The 20,912-nt window shown below is 34.2% G+C and overlaps 1 protein-coding gene across 1 annotated transcript in view; it reads left to right on the plus strand.

The window, feature by feature from the left end:
• The window catches only part of LOC134540221 (probable ATP-dependent RNA helicase DDX5), a 166,396-nt gene extending 148,978 nt beyond the window's left edge, over window positions 1-17,418 (plus strand). Inside the window, exons 11-12 of the mRNA XM_063382835.1 lie at window positions 3,488-3,727; window positions 14,646-17,418. Coding sequence (XP_063238905.1) covers window positions 3,488-3,727; window positions 14,646-16,732 — 2,327 coding nt within the window. The 3' untranslated portion in view covers window positions 16,733-17,418. The remainder of the gene's footprint in view (window positions 1-3,487; window positions 3,728-14,645) is intronic.
• Window positions 17,419-20,912: the final 3,494 nt, after the last annotated feature.

Consider the following 20,912-nt stretch of genomic DNA (forward strand, 5'->3'; position numbering starts at 1 on the left):
GCAATTCTGAGAAGAAAAAAAGGAAATTGTTATTTTGGTTTAAATTACTTTATTTAGAACAATTGGACTATAAGACTATAAGGGATGACAGAAGTGACAAAGTTACATTTAAATATGATATATTTTCAATGATGTAGTTATTTTCTATAAGACATATTTTTTTACTAATGTTAACTATGTTACTGTACTAAAAATTTTTATAAAGTGACATCATTAATGTTTCCTTAAAACATTATGCAATGTAAAATGTGGTTATTTCAAAGAAAGAAAATTAGGCTAGTTGTCTTTACAAAATGAATTAATCTGTTATTAATTGTACTGTAGAGCAAAGTCAAGTCATGAAAACAGTCATGAAAATGTACTGTATATTACACAGATTACAATTTTTTAAATTTTAATCAAAAAAATCTGATTTTAATCAAAAAAACCCGATTTTAATCAAAAAAAATCTGATTTTTTTGATTTTTTAAAAAAAATCAGGATTTATTCATACCCTGCTATGCTGTAATAATATGTATTTACTAATATAGTACACATTTTACACATGAACAATATTGATACAAATAACAACACTTATTGGTTATTGCGTATAGACTGTTATCTTCGTCTGATGTTTTTTGTTGCTCCAGTATTTTAATTATACTTTCTTATGTATTTTACTGATATCTTGGATACTGCCAGATCACCTTGATTATATAAAAAGTATTTTTATAATAGTTTCGCTGCTTCAAGTGCTTGTTTAATGCTTAATGGAGGGACAGGATCGTCGGTTTCATCTTCTTCATCCACTTGTTCCTCAGTGTTTCTCATCGAATCCAGAATTTCTTCATCTGTCAGTGAAGCTGTTGTAGCCAGGTTGTCATCAACTTCTATGTAGGTTTGTAGATTTTCAGTCAAATTATTTGGCACGTTTAACTGCTTAACCCACTCAGTTAGTGGAGGGTAATCTTCACTTTCAAACTCTGGTTCTTTTTATAATTTGTCACTCGTAGAACAGATACAAATTCCTGCATGATGAAAAGAGTGCTGGATAGTTGTTGCTGTGACTTCATTCCAGACTTTTGATAAAAAATTTATTGCATGCAGCATATTAATAGAAGTTGTACCCTGAGATTCGACCAATTCCATCAAGAGTTTCTTTCTGTAGTGACTTTTGAGACTTTTAATCACGCTCTGATCCATTGGTTGCAAAACACTTGTCGTGTTCAGTGGAAAAAACGCCAACTCTATATTTCGGAGATTAGATACAGGAGGTTGAGCAGGACAGTTGTCGACAAGAAATAGGATTTTTCATCCCTTTAATTCTGCATCCCATCTTCGCAATATTTCTTCGAAAATTGGACTTGTCATCCAGGCTGATTTATTAGCTTTATAGGTTACTGGCAATGGTTTTGTGTTTTTAAAACAACGCAGATTTTTGGATTTGCCTATCACCGACAGCTTCCTTTTCTCTGTGCCACTCATATTAGCAGCTATAAGCACTGTGATATGCTCTTTGAAGAGCTTTCCTCCCACACACTTTTCTGCTTTAAATTTCAATGGTTTATCGGGGGTCAACTTAAAGAAAATTCCGGTTTCATCAGCGTTGAAAATGTCACTCGGAGCATACTTTTCTTTCAATTTGGGCCACACACTATAAATCCAGCCGTGAGTCACATTCGTATCAACTCTTTGTGCTTCTCCATTAATTTTACCATAGTTGATATGGTGACGTTGCTTGAATTTCCTGAGCCATCCTTCTGATGCTTTGAAAGCAATTAATCCTAGTTTTTGGCATATTTTTCCGCCTTAACTTTCATGATCGGCCCTGAGACAAGCATATTATTCTGGCGTTGTCTATAAAACCATGATAGCATCGCTTGAATGAGATCTTCATATTGAGGTTTCTTTAATTTCTTAGCAGATTTTCCATTCTCCTCTGCTTGCAGAATTTTTTCTTTGTTTTTCCATATTGTAGACACGGTAGAGTGGCTAAATCCAAAGCGTCTTCCAACATCACTGATCTTTTCTTCCGCCTCTATTGAGCATATTAATACAAATTTTTCGTCAATACACAAAGATATTCGTTTAATCGCCATGTTTACAGTTCAAAAGTCTGTAAACAACTGTGATAATGATAACATGTAACAACTTGACAAAAGTCTAGTGACCAAGGTAAACATGTGCAAGTTCATCACACAAAAACAAAAGACAAAATTTCTTAGAATCTCCGGTACGTTAGTCAAAGTAAATACGTGCTAGATAATACAACAACAAAATAGCAAACAAAGGAATGTACACAGCTGCAGTTCTTTTCAACTTCGGTAACTTAGAAAGTACTGCTTAATGATTAATGCCGTATTGTTGTCGTTAAATAGTGTGAGCGTGACACTATATAGAGTGTATTATTGTATAGAAAACAAGGTAAACCAACTTAAGTCAAGCAATTTCGATTTAAGGAGTTTGTCGTTAAATTGAGTGACGTTATAAAGAGTTAACACTGAATTTTGAATATTATTGTCAGTGTATTTACTAGAGACAAATCCAAGTGGAGGCAATTAAATTACAGTTTCTGGGAAAATCACAAGAAAAAGGTCATTTCATACTTCTGCATGTTAAAGTAGTATTTTTTGAAATTTTTGAAATTTATAATTGTAGTTAAGTAGCTGCAGGTACTAAAATGTATATATTTCTTATAAGTGCAAAACATATTAGTGCATGCAGTTAACTGAAATGTAATATTTAGAGGTGGCTGGTCGTGGGGAATTCCCAAAGAAAATGAGTTAGGAGCTTTTTAATTGGCCATAATTTCATAAGCTAAGATAATGAATGATATGCTAAATTATGCATGCAAAATGTGTATCCTTCATTCTATTAGGCTATAATAGATGTGTGTGATGTTTAGTTTGGGGTTTATATGGTCTCTGCTTTTTGGCTTGATTGCAGTGGAAGTTAATTTTCTTTGTTATTCATAAATAAATTTTATTTTCTTTCTATGTTTGGCATTTAAGTATTTTGGGTGTTTGCTGAATTTTGGTAGTCAGGAGTGGGGTTGCATGTTTATGTTGGTCATAGTTCAATTTTGGTTGTAGCATATGAGTGTTTATTTTTTATTTTTTGTGATTGTAAAGTTTACTGCAGTGCTGTTCAGTGCTGTGTTTGTTGCATTTTGGGGATGGTTAGTTTCATTCCTTTTTTTTTTTTCTTCTTTCTGTTTAGTTTTCTCACTGATTGGTCTTTAAATGCTTGATCAAATTGGTTCTTATTTACCTTTCTACTGGTTAGAACATTTTATTTTAGATTTTTTTATTGTTTGTAATTCTTTGTAATTTTTTTTTTCCTTCTATATAACCTGACATTTTTTGGTTTGCAAATGCAAACCTACTGTGAACTTAAGAACTTAAATCATGTTTCCACAGTATCCTCGGATGTAATTTATTTGCTTCCATTTTGGGGTTAGTTGTTTACACTGCTTTTTTTTATTGATTTTAATAATGATTGCTTCTAGATGTTGAAGATGTTAAGTTTGTGATCAACTTTGACTACCCATCCTCATCCGAAGACTACGTTCATCGTATTGGTCGTACTGGTCGCTCTCAAAAAACTGGCACTGCTTATGCCTTCTTCACACCCAGCAATGCCAAGCAGGCAAACGACCTTATCTCAGTTTTGCAAGAAGCCAATCAGGTTGTGAACCCTAAGTTACACGAGATGGCCGACATGGCTCGCTCGGGAGGCTTTGGCCGCAGTAAGTATGTCTGTAACTTCATGTTCAATTACATGTATTCCTCATTTGTTACAAAAATAGTTCTTTTAAAGTTTTAACATAATAATTTATTTTGGATTAGTTGTTGTTTACAGTGTCTAAGTTTGCTCCACATAACAGTATACACTAAGATTTGTCATTAGTTTACAAACTGTAAGTTTTCTATTCACACATATAATATATTTTAACACTTTTGGGCTGATTTGAATTGTTTAATATTTGATTAATGTAGTTTGATATATATTTTATCATTTTCGGAAGGAATTTAAATGAGATATTTTTGTATTTGTAAATTACCACAGTTTTGTGATTTGAGTTTTTGTGAAGACAGACAATTTTTGTCATATTTTAGCCCTCTGCAGCTTAAGTAAGGCTTGAGTGGACCTTTGCACCTCAAAATGAGCTGGTTTAGCATCTTTCCTGTTTTTAATTGTGTTTCAAATTGATGTTAGGTCATTTAATTGACTTTAATTTATGTTAAATTGGTGTTCATCTCAGCCATCTCATAGAATTGCTTAGCATAATGTAAACTGGATTTTTACGAAGGAAAAAGTGAGCTGAGTGAAAGTTTATTAATGATTAGTTTATTAGTGATTTTATTGAAAATGGTTAATATTGTGTCCAGAAGAAGCAGCTGATATTCATGTTAAATTATAATGATGCCAAAAACTACGGTGTTCATTTACTGCAAACTATTAGTATATACTAGTAAAATAAGATATGCTTTGCAGTAATTTTCACCAATTTTAAATTGTAAATTTCCAACCTTTCTCTGATTCAATTTAACCCCAGCTTAGTACAATTTAAGCTTTAGTCAGAAATCCCAGAATCCTGTTTGTAAAAGTGTTGTGCCACGTTGAGTTAGCCGCAGCAATATATTTTATAGTTCAAATAAATCTATTGACCTTGTTTGGATTAGACTCAGTTTTATCTAACTCTCGTGTTCATTTTGGTGTCTGATATAGCCATTTTAATACAGTGTGCATTTTACTTTTAGATTTGTTTATATAAAGTCTCAGTCATTACTTATATTATAAACCATTTTTTTCCCCAAAAATTACTCAAATGTTTATACATTGTCACCCAATTTGTTAGTTATCTATTGAAACATTTTACCTTTGCTCTCTTATATCTGCTTTGAAGACTAATGTATCAACAGTTTTTTGGTGTATGGTATTGAATTTTTGCCAACACACGTCTCAGGTATTCAAGTCAATCATCAAAATATTTGTAATAAATAGTATATCCTCATTATCACACACATTTAGCAACACTCAGGAAATTAGATTATACTAGGTAATTTCTATTTGTTGAAATTAGGCATAACTTCCTGACAATACTTTTTTTTTTGATGTGGAGTCAAATTTCTCAGAGAGAACTGATCACTTTGTGTTTTTGTTTTTGCATTACTTAGAAGTGTAACTAAAATATGTTTTTACTTAAGTGTACGTGTAGTTTGAGCAATTTCGTTAATGTAATATAAGGTTTGTTTGACTCGAGGTCTCTCGTACTCCTCGGGAGTTGAAAGAGTTGGGAGCAATTTTACCTGAGGGCAAAAAGAGTCGGTAACTTTAATACAGGAAGAAAATTCTATTTGTTGTAAAACAATGATGGCGGAAAATATAGCAGACATCGTGAGAAATTTGTTTAGAAAAGAAGATTCATCTGAAGATGAAGTTGCTATTGATTTACCATATATTGGACTACAAATTATGAGAGAGCTTGATGAAGGTAAAAAATATAAATATTGCTTTTTGACTTTAAACCGCCTGTGGTATGCATAAGCTAACCTGTACTAGGAAATGATTGCAAATCTTGTGATTGTTAAATAAAGGACGCCAAATAAGTTATATTGAAATGTTTTTCCGCTTCAATGTCGTCATCTATTAAAATATTACCGTCATCACCAAATCTGGCTTGATAACATATTGACTCCCTCGTCAAAGTCGCGCCAAAACAACCAGCAGACGACTTGCCCTCGCAACTCTTCCTCGAGAGGAGGAGCATCGAGAGCATGACCTGAGTGACCTGAGAGCAACTTGCCCCCGCGAGTAAAACGACCATCCGCCATACTGCTTCCGGAAAAGGGCGTCCCGAGAGTTGACAAGTCAAAAAGAGACCTCAAGTCAAACAAACCTATAGTTTTATTACATTTTAACCTATTTCAAACATTCCCTAATATTACACTGAGTCCTGCGTAGAAAACACATCCTGCATTTCATGTTTCAAAACATTGGAAATGACACCATTTTCAAATACATATGTGGTATATTAGCATAACAGCAAACAATTTTCCAAAATATTGAGTTGGTATCTCTAATGTAAGTTTTTTCTACTACAATGACAATTTATATTATTGATGTATGCCTATATTGTGATATATTTGCACTGTGTGTAGCTACCCGAAAGTTTTACAAATTGTAACTTCAGCGTTTCTGTTTATATATATATGTGTGTGTGTGTGTGTGTGTGTGTGTGTTTTCCATGAATAAGTAGACATTTTTTTAAATATTACTAGTCAAAATTACAAGTCTTGATTTATGATGGCATGAAATAAAAAAATGTGAGCACTTCTATTAAATGTTTTTAAAATATAGCGTCAAATAGGTTTTTTAATCAGCGCAAACATACAGATGTTAAAATATCAATAGCATGATATAGAGCAATAAAATAAACTTTCCTTTAATGTACATTATTCCGCTTTATGCATTCCCTTCAAAAGCGTATCTAAGGTGTTGTAAATTTTCCACTGTGAAATATGTAGGTGTTTTAATTAATATGTTGTAACCGTCACTTGTACAGTAGCAGGGTTTACTACTCCCATATCATACTTTTTGACGTGATAACGTCTTATAAATAGATGAACGCCGGCTGCACGCACAAAAAATTGTCACGTTCCGCCTTAGCCGAGCGTGCAAGAACCGGCCAACCACCGTGCGAAAACATTTTCTATGATATCAAACAGGTTAAGGAGGGCTTTTTAACTAATTGTTCGTGATTATATTCAAACAAATTATTTAAATTAAATTTGCAAAAACTGTAAATAATATTTGAAAATTAAAAAGTACTTATGCAATTTTTCATCAATGTTTTCTAATGACGTTATCACGGAAAATTATTGTCCGTAAACCGACTTTACAGACAACTCCCTTTTTTATTTAAAATTTGCTAAATGTTTTTCATCTTACGTATTTTTTTTGCATTTGGTTGTATTATGTAGTACAGTGTTTTTCAACCTGTGGGTCATGACCCCTAGAGGGATCGCAAAGCCTGACATGGGGGGTTGTGGGTAAAATAAAAAAGCAAGTGTTTGTAGGTCCTACTCTACAATAAAAAAATGTACAATTTCAGTGAGAAGGCTGGGCCTGTTTATTTTTTAATAATTTTTCGAAACGTTTTAATTTTGCTACGCAAATAACTAAATCATTTTCTAATTGATGCCTATTTCTCTGTTTAGTTTTTATGTTCACCATTGAAGAGAACGTTAATTCACATAGGTAAAAAGTGCTGAAAGGCACTTATAACTGTAAAGCATCCCTTGCCAGTTCTGGATGATGTTTTCTTTTCATCCAGAAGACGTCAATATTTTGAGGATGAAATTACATTTTAAGCATGCCGTCAGCTGCTAAATCTATAAGATTTTGTTTCATCTTCACGTTTACATCAGCCAGTTGTACTGAAATATTCAAGAAAGGATTTAGTATTCATTTATGCCCATTGTCAGCTTCAGAGTCCAGTTCTGGAAAGTAAGTTAATAGTTTCTCTTCCAAATTATGCAAGCTCTGTATCATGCAAGGAATGTAAGAACTTGCTACCAAAGATTCGTCCATTGCAGTTTCTTCGACAATCTTCTAAACAAGGGAAAGACAATTTTTTTTTTCTTCCAAAGTCGTTGACAACAAACAAAGTTTTGGGAGGAATTCTTGGATTTATTCTTAGCTGTTGGAATGTTTTCTTCTCTCCTTGGATGTTCTTGTTGAAAATATTCAGGTGGTTAAAAAGATCAGCAAAAAAATGCTAATATTAGGAGCCAAACAGGGTCACATATATAATTTGCATATTCCGATTTAGCATCTTGCAAAAAGATTATCAATTCAGTTTTCAGTTCTAGAACTCTTGTCAATACCTTTCCTTTGAATAGCCAACTGAGCTCTGTTATATACAGGAGATTTTAATGGAGCGAACCCATGTCTTTACAAATAATTCTGAACAGTCGAGTTTGCAAGGCTTTACCTTTAATAGATTTGACAATTTTGATCACCTCTTTCAGCACGTCATTTAAATCAGAAGGTAAAACTTTGGCTGCCAGAGATTGTTGATAAGACATTTGGCATTATTGATTTTAATTTTGGGAGTTGGTTTTTTTGTCCAGTCATAGCTTTAGCGCCATCGCTACAAATGGCGACACTTTTTGTCCAACCAATCTCGTAGTTGCGAGTGCTTTCTAAAAACATGTCATACAAACACTGACCTGTAGTGTTTGCTGGAAGTGCTTTACAAAATAAAATGTGTTCTGTGATACTTTCATCTGCTTCAAAGTGAAAAATACCACAAACTGCACACAATCTGAAACATCAGTAGATTTGTCAAACTGCAAAGCAAAATGTAGGCTCTTATTTAATTTCTCGACTACTTGTTCTCAAATGTAAATGGCCATAGTGTTTATTCTGCATTCAATAATATTGTCAGAAAGTGGTATGCTTTTTAGCTTGCTTGCCTCCTGCCTAACCTAATATCAACCACATCTAGGGCTGCTGGCAAAATAAAATTTTTGGCAAGTGTATGCGGCTTCCGTGCTTTAGCGACTTGGTATGCAACTCTGTAGCTTGCTAACATTGCATTTTGTTGACACAAGATACCTAAAAACATACAAAAATCAGGAGGAAAAAAATTCAGCAATAAAAAATTATTGTTTTTAATCACCAAATAACAATACTATTTTAGGTTAGCTTACCTTATTTGTAGTATTTTGCTGCTGGTTAAGGGATTTTAGCTTACGTTCAAAGAAATACAACGGTTTATCAGCTTCTTTGGAATGTTTAGTTGAGAGTTGATGCATAAGTTTTGATAGTTTCATACTGTCATGTGACAGTATGTTGTCGCAAATTACACAGCGAGGTTTATTATTCATGACAGTAAACTGGTTTTTCAAGTAATTGTCATCATAATAGGTTTTTTTTTTTTTTTTTCCCGGGTTTTCATTCACTTCCATTGCTGCAACTTGTACTAGATGTGGATGGCTGTGATTGTTTGTTAAACTTATCCATTTTATGCTCATGAAAAGCAACTGACAAAAACAAAAGAAAGCGGGTGGCACGGGGCGCCTCTCGCCTCCCATATCTCCTACTTGACAAAGTTACTATTTTTAGGGCACTCGTGACTTCTTTGCACAGTACAATTTGTTTTTTGATCGATATTTACGTCTCAACAGAAATAAAATTAATACGTATTTTTTTTAAATCAGTGACATTGTTTTATTATGGCCCTGGGAGGTTCTCCTGTAACATCACAGGTTGCTACCGGCCAAAGATTATCCACCTACGGAAAGATGGGAAACTCAATGCTATTTATTATGCTACTAGTTCTACCCTAGCGCTCCAAGTTGTCACTCGCGGAACTAACAAAAAAAAAACCGGCGGCGGGAAATTTGAATGTGGACATATGTGTGGTCTATTTAAAATAAATTTTTTATGGAAATATTTCAACGAACATATTTACTTTGACAGATGAATATCTTTTACAAAGGAAACTAAACAAGCAATTCTACAAGTAGAACTATTTGTATAGTTATTTATATGAATATTCAACTGTAAAAGTAAAATTGTTAGTTTTCTTTCCTCTAAAAGTTTTGCTTTGTAACATAGTCTGTGTGGGATATAAAAATGTGTGTACACACATACATTTAATTCAATTTCTAAATTTATAATATATACTCTTTTTAATTACAGTAAATAAACCAAATGAAAAAAATATCAAATAAAAAAATTGCCACCTACTATTAGCTTACCTCATAAAAATTTAAGATTTTGAATTAAAACTTTACATTAATTGTTGTGAAAAACAAAAAATTGTGTATTACTGGGTTATAACTAGGTTAAATCATATGGAAATTTGTTTTTACAAAATGAAAGCACTGATAAAAATATACCAGTATCAAGTTTCTATGCTAGGCAAACAGATGAATCACAGGAATATGTTGTCAATGTATTGCATCTTCAAAATTGGACAAATCAAAAATATAAGAGCAATGCGTTCAATTTTTATTACAACTTAAATTGAATGAAAAACACAAGTTTTGAATCTTTATTTATTTACAGCTTTATAATTTGATAAAGGAAAGAAAATACAAAAGAAACATTTGTGCATGTTGAACACCACAATTTACTCGGACTTCATAATTCTCTCCAGTCTCCAATATTACTTTCTTAAGTATCCTATTTAAAATTTGAGAACACCTGATTCAGAATATCTTAAGGAACATTAGTTGTTAACAAAAACACCATTTTCAGAATTTTCAATATTTTTCCTTGGTTGAGCACCTACTCTAGAAAATTACCCACTAAATTAACAGGGAAGTAGCATTGCTGAGTGTTTATTGCTAAACACTCCCTAAACAGGTATGTTATACACTCTCATAATAGATATAGAGTTAGTTTTCCTAGGCATGACTTATTCAACAAGAATGGTATAATGATATATAGCAAGTGATATAATACATGGTTCTTACAAGTATACATTAAAAAATATATGTATATATAAATTGGTTCTGAGTTAATTCCTCAAACAAAACCAAAATCAAAAACTGAGTACCTGCAGGTGCATCCTGAATTCTGATGGTAGGTAATAAAAAAAATGTATAGTTTTATTCAAACATTGTTTTCATTCAAATTAAAATAGTGGTATCAAGGATGGTAACTAAAGTAAGAACAACTTGTAAAGACAGGCATTTGTTCGTTCTGTCCCACCACAATAATGTTTTCAAAAATAATGACTAGATACATTATGGCCATCTGTGTTTGTGGTTATATTGGATACTTTAAGTTTATTTATCATGTGTGCTTATTGGCTGCATTTGGAAGCATCATTTAGTGCAGACCCTGACATCGGCTAATAATATAATAATCCCATCAGCGACAGTGCTGAAATACCTTGTTACTCATCCTGGTTTACATGATATAGTAGAAATATAAATGTAGGTATTCTAAAAAAATAAAAATACAATGTGCATAAACATAACAAAAACAGCCAAAATACAAGGGTATGCAAATTCTTTGCATTCAAATAACAATTTGAAGAAGTATTACTAAATCAAACTAGCTGCTTCAAAAGCACTAGTATATGGTTATTTCATTTATTGCTCTAAAGTCTAAAGTATCCACCATTCTGTTATTACTAAATTATTATAAAAAACATGTTTTTTCTCACACACACACATATATCATTTGAAGCAATGGCAAATAAATGGTGTGATGGCTTCTAATCACTAATATAACCCCTGCTTTACAAATAGATTTTTAATGCTAAAACATTTAAAAACAATTTAAAACGTGAATCTTTCCTAACCTATTTCACACACAAAACATAGAATTATGATTCTCATGTTCTAAAATTCTAAAAAAGCAGATAAAAAAATGAGAGTTGCTTGCAACATAGGATTAATAAGTGTTTCACTCTAATATTGTGGGATGTTACATAGGTATTCAATTTGTACAATTCACATCTACTGTAAATTTTTTCAAAGTATTAAGTTTTCATACGCCTAGTAAAATTAAATTAACACTACATTGTGATTATGACTTCTGAGTTATCACGTACATTGCACTGCTGTAATATTTTAATTATAATTTACAATACCTATCATTGCTGTTCAGCATCTTTAAATACATAATCACATAAGAGACACAAAAAATTAAAAATCAATCCTTGTGAACAGTGCTTAAGTTTATGAGATAGTACTATAATGTGAAAAATATTAAATAATAATAAAGTAAAATAAGATAAGACTTGAAATGCAAAACCTCCATCAACTCTAAATTACTTTGTGAGAATCGTAACTAATATCATTAACGTAAACCATGTCTTTTAATCAGCTGGTGGCAGCAGAAATGATTGTAAGGATTTAGTACTTGTTTTAGACAACACTAATCTTTGGTCAACACATAATATATGTTTGGAATTGCTAAAACATCACAAATGTGGCTTTTCTAAAAATAAATAAAATTTTAAAATGGCATTTTGAAATTAAGACTGTAACCCATAAAGAATACCATTTTAGGCCAATATTGTTTTCCTATCACAATGCCAAAGCATTTAAAATGTAGCTGACCTAACCTAACCAACCTTTCACTTCAATTTTGTAGCACAACTTTGCTTGTTTCTTGGCGTTGAATGTGTCCACGAGTCAGAGACGACACTATTTGCAGGGAGAAAATCATCATCCAAGTAGCCAGAATTGTCCTTTGCTACAGGTACTGCTCCAAAAATCAGAGTTGTCTGGTTCTCGTCTTGAAACTGATTTCTTGCAAAGTGGTTCCCACAAAGGTACGAAGATGTCATACTTTGTACAGCAAGTTTAGGATTCTTTGCAACGCCAGCCCGTTTCTGGTACCTAAAAATATATATTTATACATTGTTAAATGATTACAATTTTATCATAAAACATAATTTACAGGAGTAAAATTTTATGAGTAAAACTTTCAGCATAAAAGTTTTAAAAAATTCTCAGAAATGTTTAATGTGCTGGTGAAAGGACATTGCAATAATTAGAGTACTTCATTAATTAAAGAACTTTTTTTTTATGTAAAAGTGATGTAGATTGCTAAGTGGCATGTTTATTAATGTATTTAAAGTGAAGAGTTTGATTAGGTACAGTCAGTGTCAGTTACATTTGAATGCTATTGTTTTATGCTAGACATAACGGAAAAATGCTTAAGTTAGGTGAAATAAAATGTTTACGCTAGAAAATAGAAGATTTCACCCAACCCGACAATTTTTAATTTCAATGTAACCCACCAATTTTTCCTTTTCATCGAACCTTAAGACAACAGCATTCTCAATGTAACTGACCGTACATAACCAAACCTTTATCTCTAATGTAAATAAAAAAAACATAACTATCAAAGAATTGTTATGCCGGAAATAAAATGTACGTCAAGTAAAGAAGTACTGTGAAATATTGTGTTACCCTCCGACAAAAAGCATTGACGATAAGTACAGAAACATAACTGGGGTGAAGTTAGATTCGAATCTAACACGTTTCCGTACGTAAACAGTTTTCAGATTTTTTGGAAATATTTCCCCCGAAGTTGGTTTAAAATCAACATTAATTCACTTTTCACATGTGTGAACTTATTCTCTATACCCTCTTGAACATACAATCATGAGTTTCACGACAAAATATTTAGTTTTGTTACCTCTCTTTCGAATTCCTAGGAAAACGAAATAATTTCGAATTCATGAAATTGGATGGACATCCCAAAGCAGCACACTTCCTACCATCCAAATAATTCTTTTCCATTTCGCTTAAATAGAAAATAAGGTTAACCCTTTTTTAACTTAACCTAACATGAAAACCTGCCATTTTCAAATATCAACAGAAATAATAATAATAATAATAATAATAATAATAATAATAATAATAATAATAATAATAAATCGTTGACAGTAAGCGCTTCAAGTTGTCACTCAAGGAAACACAACATCGTGCACAAATTGCACATATAAGTTTCACGGGGCTGCTACCGGCACTGCAACTTTCTCTGGGTCTCCATATATTTTCTGCTGACAGTATAACAATTGCAAAAGTGCTTCACTTGCTGGCTTATGATTTACTAGCTCCACTTGCTGTTGCTGGACTCCAACCTGTGAACTCTGGTTATGGCACAGCTCATCTTTGACCCTCAAAATGACTGACTCCTGGGCTAGCAGCAACTAACACTTTCTGTAAGCTCTCTCTGTCAATAGATACTAACGACTACTCCTCGACTACTGTGTTTCGGTCTGTCACAACAGCTTGCTCGAGGCCTTATGTAACCCCGAGACTGCTGTGCAGTTTGGTTTTGGAACATTTAATATACAGTTCTCACTGCTTGTAGGCACCCACTTGTTCCCCTTTGTTCCGAGAGGTTTGGGGGTGGATTCACTGACCGCTACTCAGGTGCGGCGGTGTTACAGCTTGCCCTGGATTAGCTTTCACTGAGTACGGTGCCTGGCTTTTTAGGGCAGGAAAAAACTGGTCTGGCATAAGCTTTGTTACAAGCTGTTTCATAATTACAATTAGTATAAACTAAATAGGAAGACTTCTAGTGTCCTTTCACATGATGGGCATTTGTCAGCAGAAAGCAAGCATTGTATGTAGACATATCTTATGGTAAAATAAATGTGGATATAACATTAAATAACACATTTTAAAGGAGTTATAATGAATGAGTTGTGTCACTATGGTTATATTAGCATTTATACAAATCATTATCTTGCCTTTTTGTTCCCCCCAGTATGTATCCTTTCTTTTGTATAGTCTAGCAAACATATCCCTTGTTCTTAGGCATGGTATATGTATTCTACTACAATTCATTACTGAGCAACTATATCCGCACTCCATCTGTATATTCACTCTACAGATGGAATACACAGACACAGGGGGAGCAACCTCCTGTTACTAAAATTAAAAAAAAACTAACATTTACCAAAATTTAAATGTATTCTTGTAAAAAACTTTGCCTGAACTGTTTAACTAAAAATAATTTATCTTGACCTTTTATTAGATAAGAGATTCTTTCATGATATGCAAGTGGTTATTCTTGGTTACTTTATATGTTCAAAACAATTTGTTTAGTGCATTTTTAACTGATATTATGTAAATTGAGAGCCTGAAGACTGATTTAAGTTCACGGTTTTGCAGGTCGAAATCGATGGAGCAGACCAAGTAATGACCGAGGCGGCCGTGCAGGAGACAGAGACAGGGAGACACCTCGTGGTGGAGACAGGGACAGCAGGGGAGCCACTGGGGATAAAGGTCTTTCCAGAGGTGGCAGAAATGATAGAGACAGAAATGATCGCAGCGGGGAGCGTGATCGTGGACGTGAGCGAGAACGCAGCACCCGTAGACCATCACGTTTTTCAGATGCTGGACCCCAACAGAATGATGAGAGTGATTCAGGGGGCTTACCTCCTCCACTGTTAAACCAACCACCCATGTTGCCGCAGACAGCTCTCTTGGGCAGCGGGCCTGCAACCCAGAATTCCCTGTTGGGTAATGCCCCCGGAGCCCAGAATTCATTGTTGGGCGGTGCCGCTACTGGATACCAGATGAACCAGCCACCACCCTTGCTTGGCAACAAGGTGCAAAACCCTAATGAGCCAATAGACAACAGAGGCCCCTCTGGTGGCTTGATGGATGTGGATAACAGGCGGTCTGGTGGCTTGATGGACATGAGAGGTCCTCCTGGTGGCCTATTAGATAGTGGAAATCCAGCAGTTGATAAAGGTGGGCTAATGGATGCAAGAGGAAATATGGGAAACAGGGGTGGTGGCATGGACAACAGGAGAGGTGGAATGTTGGACAATAGAGGACCTGGAGGAATGATAGACAACAGAGGCTTTGGCATGGACAATAGAGGACCAGGTGGTATGATGGACCACAGAGGACCTGGTGGTATGATGGACAACAGAGGACCTGGTGGTATGATGGACAACAGAGGACCTGGTGGTATGATGGACAACAGAGGGTCTGGTGGTATGATGGACAACAGAGGACCTGGTGGTATGATGGACAACAGAGGACCTGGTGGTATGATGGACAACAGAGGACCTGGTGGTATGATGGAAAACAGAGGAGCTGGAGGTTTGTTGAACAGAGGACCTGGTGGTATGATGGACAACAGAGGACCTGGAGGTATGATGGACAGCAGAGGAACTGGAGGTATGATGGACAACAGAGGACCTGGAGGTATGATGGACAACAGAGGACCTGGAGGTTTGTTGGACAACAGAGGAGCTGGTGGTATGATGGACAACAGAGGACCTGGTGGGATGATGGACAACAGAGGACCTGGAGGTTTGTTGGATCACAGAGGTGGTGGAGGTTTGTTGGACAACAGAGGACCTGGAGGTTTGTTGGACAACAGAGGACCTGGTGGTTTGTTGGACAACAGAGGACCTGGTGGTTTGTTGGACAACAGAGGACCTGGTGGTATAATGGATAACAGAGGACCTGGAGGTTTGTTGAACAACAGAGGACCTGGTGGTATGATGGACAACAGAGGACCTGGAGGCATGTTGGACAACAGAGGACCTGGTGGTATGATGGACAACAGAGGACCTGGAGGTATGATGGGGAACAGGGGTCAAGGTGGTTTGATGGATAACAGAGGTCAAGGTGGTTTGATGGATAACAGAGGTCAAGGTGGTTTGATGGATAACAGAGGTCAAGGTGGAATGATAGATAACAGAGGTCAAGGTGGAATGATGGATATGAGAGGTCAGGGTGGCTTGATGGATGGAAGAGGCCAGGGTGGTATGATGGATGGTAGGGGTCAGAGTGGCATGATGGATGGAAGAGGCCAGGGTGGAATGATGGATGGAAGAGGCCAGGGTGGTATGATGGATGGTAGGGGCCAGAGTGGCATGATGGGAAACAGAGGTCAAGGTGGTATTTTGGATAGAAGATCAGGAGGCATGATGGATAGAGATGGAAGAGGGTCATCTGGAAGGATTATGGATAGAGATGGAAGGGCACCTTCTGGTGGTCTTATGGGTAATGCACCACCCAATTATGGACAAGGTAGTAGAGAAGGTCCTACTCCTCTGCTTGGCAGCAAACTCGCACCGCCTCCATTCTTCCAAGGTGGAGGTAATCCAAACGTTAGCAGTAACCCAGATCTAGCCAACAGTGCGGCTCTTGGTGGCTTCACTTCACTGAGTCAACTCCAGCAAGTCATGAATGGTTTTCCCTTCGGCCAGCCACCCCCACCACCTCCAAGCAACTGAGACTGAGAATCATGTGCTGTCATGCACCTCTTGAAGATGGGTTGAAAATGTATTGTGGGTGTTATGTCCTCCGCTAAAATAAATAGATAATTTTTTATAATGTTGTTTTTAGGGAACATGCAAGCACCTTCTCTTATGGTTGTTTTCAATTTAGCAAATTAATTGGCTTTAAGATGAATTGTAAGCCATAAAGCAGGAGTAACATTCCATCCATAATGTTTTCATTGTGTACAAAGTAGTGTTTCTGTACTCTCTAAAGATTTGTACTATCATTTTAACTAAGTTACTTTTTGGTTTTGCTTAAGAAGTTAAATGCATCAGTTATATCTTGAAGACAGTGGGGAAAATTGATAGTGTAACATTGTATTTCATAATTATTTGGCCATCATTTGTTTGTGTAAAATTTCATAGCTAAATGTGTAATAAATTTAGTGATACTCTTGTTCAGATAGTTACGCTGTAGAAAGATAAATCACTGTATTGATATTATGAATTTTTATTCGTCACTAGTACTATTGTTACAATTGTAGCATAAGTGACATGTGCAAAGTGTTGGACATTAACCCTACAATAATTATGAAATTGAAATAAAATTATTCTTAAAATTTCATTACAAAATGTTATTTAAAGTTTGATGTCAGTCTGTGGATGTTTGATCAATAAACGGTGAAGATTATATTTCATAATTCCTTTTTTTTTTTTTTTATTTACCCTTTTAAAACTGTTTATAAAAAAACATTGATTCAGATTTAACATGCTAAGGGAATTCTTTAGTAAACTTAAAACTGGAGCTGAGTGGAGGTAGCAGTCAGCACAAAAGTGGATTTCAGTTTACTTAATGAGACAAGAATAAAACAATTTTTTTTTCTTAAGTACCTATACATATTTGAACTTGTAGCTAGCATAACATTATGGCACTATTTTGTAAAAATTTTATAGTGAAACCTCATACTTTACACTCTCGTATTTGTTTTTCCACAATTTACTTAGTTTTCTTAAAGTATAGTTAATATTACATAGTTCAAGTTCCCAAAAGTCCCTCTGTCATTTCAAAACACTAGAAATGGCTACAATTTTGGAATGAAAGGTCCACGATTCATTATAAATTTTTAACACAGCAAGCTAAATTTTATATATATATATATATATATATATATATATATATATATATATAAATGTAAAGACAGTATATTTTTTACTGCTGCAGAGTAACGTGATAATATTAGTGTTTGCCAGAAACGTTGCGACACAAAAGTGATGCATCTTTTATTTTCATATATTCTATTATCATGTCCAAATGTGACAGTCTTGCTTTTGTTAATATATGATGTAATGTTTGAAAATAAGTCGTTATTTTTGAAGTAGAAACAAAAACATTAACCAGAACATGGCAAAAATAAAAATAATACAGTTTTAACTGTTTTAATATCTTGTTTGCAATGTTTCTTTTTGGTAATTTTTTAATTTATGAACATTTACATAAATCATTTAAACAAAGAAAACTTTTCAAACTTTAAAATATCAGAAAGTGTGTATTAGTAAGTTTCTGCATTGATTATTTTATTTATACTCTAATATCATAGCCCAAGGTTTGTGTGAAGCTTTGACTAAGCAAATCTAATTGAAACCCTTTATAATATATTATGTGACAGGAAATTTGCTACATGTTTTACTCAAAGCTTGGAGTGTGATATAGAGCTTTGTGACTGGAAGCCTAAGAATCACTGCTTCTCAATTACAATATGCCCAAAATTTTTAATTTTGAAATTATTGAGCATTTTAATTTTTTAATTGCAGATGATCATAACTTAAGTAAAGATTTGTTTTGTTTGGTGTGATCAGCCACATTAATAAGAGGATACCTATTTACGTTATTGATGTGTATGCTTTCCAGCAATATTTGTAGTTTTTTGACAGTACATTTAACTTACAAATCACTGTTAAACATTTCCTAAAGCATAGTTCACAGAATTTTTTTTTAAACATTTGAGAGTAACACTGATTAAGTTACATGTCTCACGGAATGTAATAGACTTGTGACAGTGTTTGGCGGAGGGGGGGGGGGGGGAATTTGCTTACAGTTGTTGAACAATAAGTGGGTGCTACCGTGTTTAAGGATGTTAGGCCCAAATTTATTTATAGCATATTATTTTGTCTTTATGTTGGCCTCATGCGTACATGTTTCTGTGCAAAACCGATTTTCGCTATAACTTATAGTTTTCTCATAGTTGGCACTCAAAGTTAAAATATATGACATTTCATTTCAGTAGCCGATCAACGTAATTTATTAATTTTTGGTAATTAAGGAGTTTATTATGCATACTATTGAGTGCTGTATTTTAAATTTTTAAAAAATAATAAGTTATTCGTGTGCTTGAGTCAGAAAATAACCTTGATTTATAACTGGAAATTTAAATAAAACAAATGTTTCCCGGCTCAAAGTTGTGTTATCGTTTTGGTTTAGACGATTTTGATAGAGCGGTACGGCAGGTACCACGCATTTTGTAATTTCTTGGTGAAGCACACAATACGCACAACAGAATGACATATCACTATATCAGCTCTATCGGTACAAGGTTTAGTTAATGCTTAAAAAAATATTTGAATGTTGTAGTACTGCATAACAGTGTTATTTTTTTGGTTCAGATGCCTTTGGTAAGTTCTGTACGCTCAGAACCACTCATTTATACTTTTTTTTTTGTAGCATACCCATTATGTTGCTTATATGTTTATTTTACTGTATATTTTTATATAACGACGCCTTTTTGTGCTGTGCTGAACTTTAGATACTTTTTTATTTCAGAGTTGTAATTTTTATTCTACACAATTTTAACACTGCTGAACTTTGGATGGTGCATATTGTATGGTGGGTACTGTACTTTTTAGTGTAGTGACACACATTTTGAATAGTGCTGTACTGTATTTTTTGTTTATTTTATGGATAGCACAGTCCAGTATTAATGTTGCACTAAATTATGGTGAAATGTGTATGCGTGGTCTCTGCCGATATTGTGTGGTGTCATGCAGCATTTTATGGTTGTGGCTGTACATTTTATTTTTATAGTGCATTTTTGATCATATCTGTACTTTTGATAAGGTACATAACATGTTGATCAATTTACATTGTTATTTCACCAATAATCTTTTGCACTGTACTGTTGTTTTGATGATCCTTTTTTTTATGGTTGGCCCACAAAAGTGTTACATATTTTATGGTGAGTACTGTACGTGCTCTTTTTAAAGTGTTGCATATTTAATGGTGGTTTCTGTTAAAATGAATTCAAATTTAGCGCCATCCATTGTAACGATTTCCCATTTATGTTTTTTTATATAAAATGACGGTTTTTATTTTGTGGTGATAGAAAGAAACTGTTATCGTTTTGTCTATGGAAATAACAAGAACATGTATGTGTATAAGTATCAAATAAAATTGTGATTAATTATGAAAAGTTATCAGGTTATGGGCCCAGAGAGTGCTTAAAATAGAAATTTTTGATTCACTCAATGTAAAAAGTTGTGCTTCATGAAAATTTGATCAGACTTAATAAGTTTTTTAAGATGTCTTTGTCGTCGAGTTTGATTAAACCTCTCACAAAGGAGAACTACGATACTTGGGCAATTCAAATTGAAGCTGTGATGGTTAAAAATGGAACATGGGTATACGTAAATGGAAGAAAGCCAAGACCAGAATCAGTTGAAGGTAAGGACGCTTCATTACGAGACGTTGAAAAGTGGGAGGATGATGATGTTAAAGCAAAATCAGATCTAATAATTGCATTAGATCCCAGTTTATTACGTATGGTAAAAGGTTTAAAAACTTCAAAACAAGTTTGGGATAAGTTACAGTCAGAATATGCTTCCACAAGACCAGTAAAAAGGGCAAGTTTATTAAAACGCGTAACTTCGTACAAAATAATGGAAAATGATGATTTCCACACACAACTGATGGAGTTTTTCAATATAATTGCAAAACTGTCAGCTATGAGCGTTGAGATGCACAATGATTTACAATCAACGTTACTATGTTTGCGGTAGTAGAGAACAAATAAATGTTGCTAGTGATAATTCCGCTAGTTTGAAGTTATGGCATCATCGTCTTGGTCATTTGAATGAAGAAGACTTGTTAAAGATTCCGCGAAAAGGATTAGCTGTTGGAATCAAGCTAAATGGAGAAAAGCAG

This window comes from Bacillus rossius, chromosome 1, assembly GCF_032445375.1.
Source record: "Bacillus rossius redtenbacheri isolate Brsri chromosome 1, Brsri_v3, whole genome shotgun sequence".
Classification (NCBI taxonomy): domain Eukaryota; kingdom Metazoa; phylum Arthropoda; class Insecta; order Phasmatodea; family Bacillidae; genus Bacillus; species Bacillus rossius.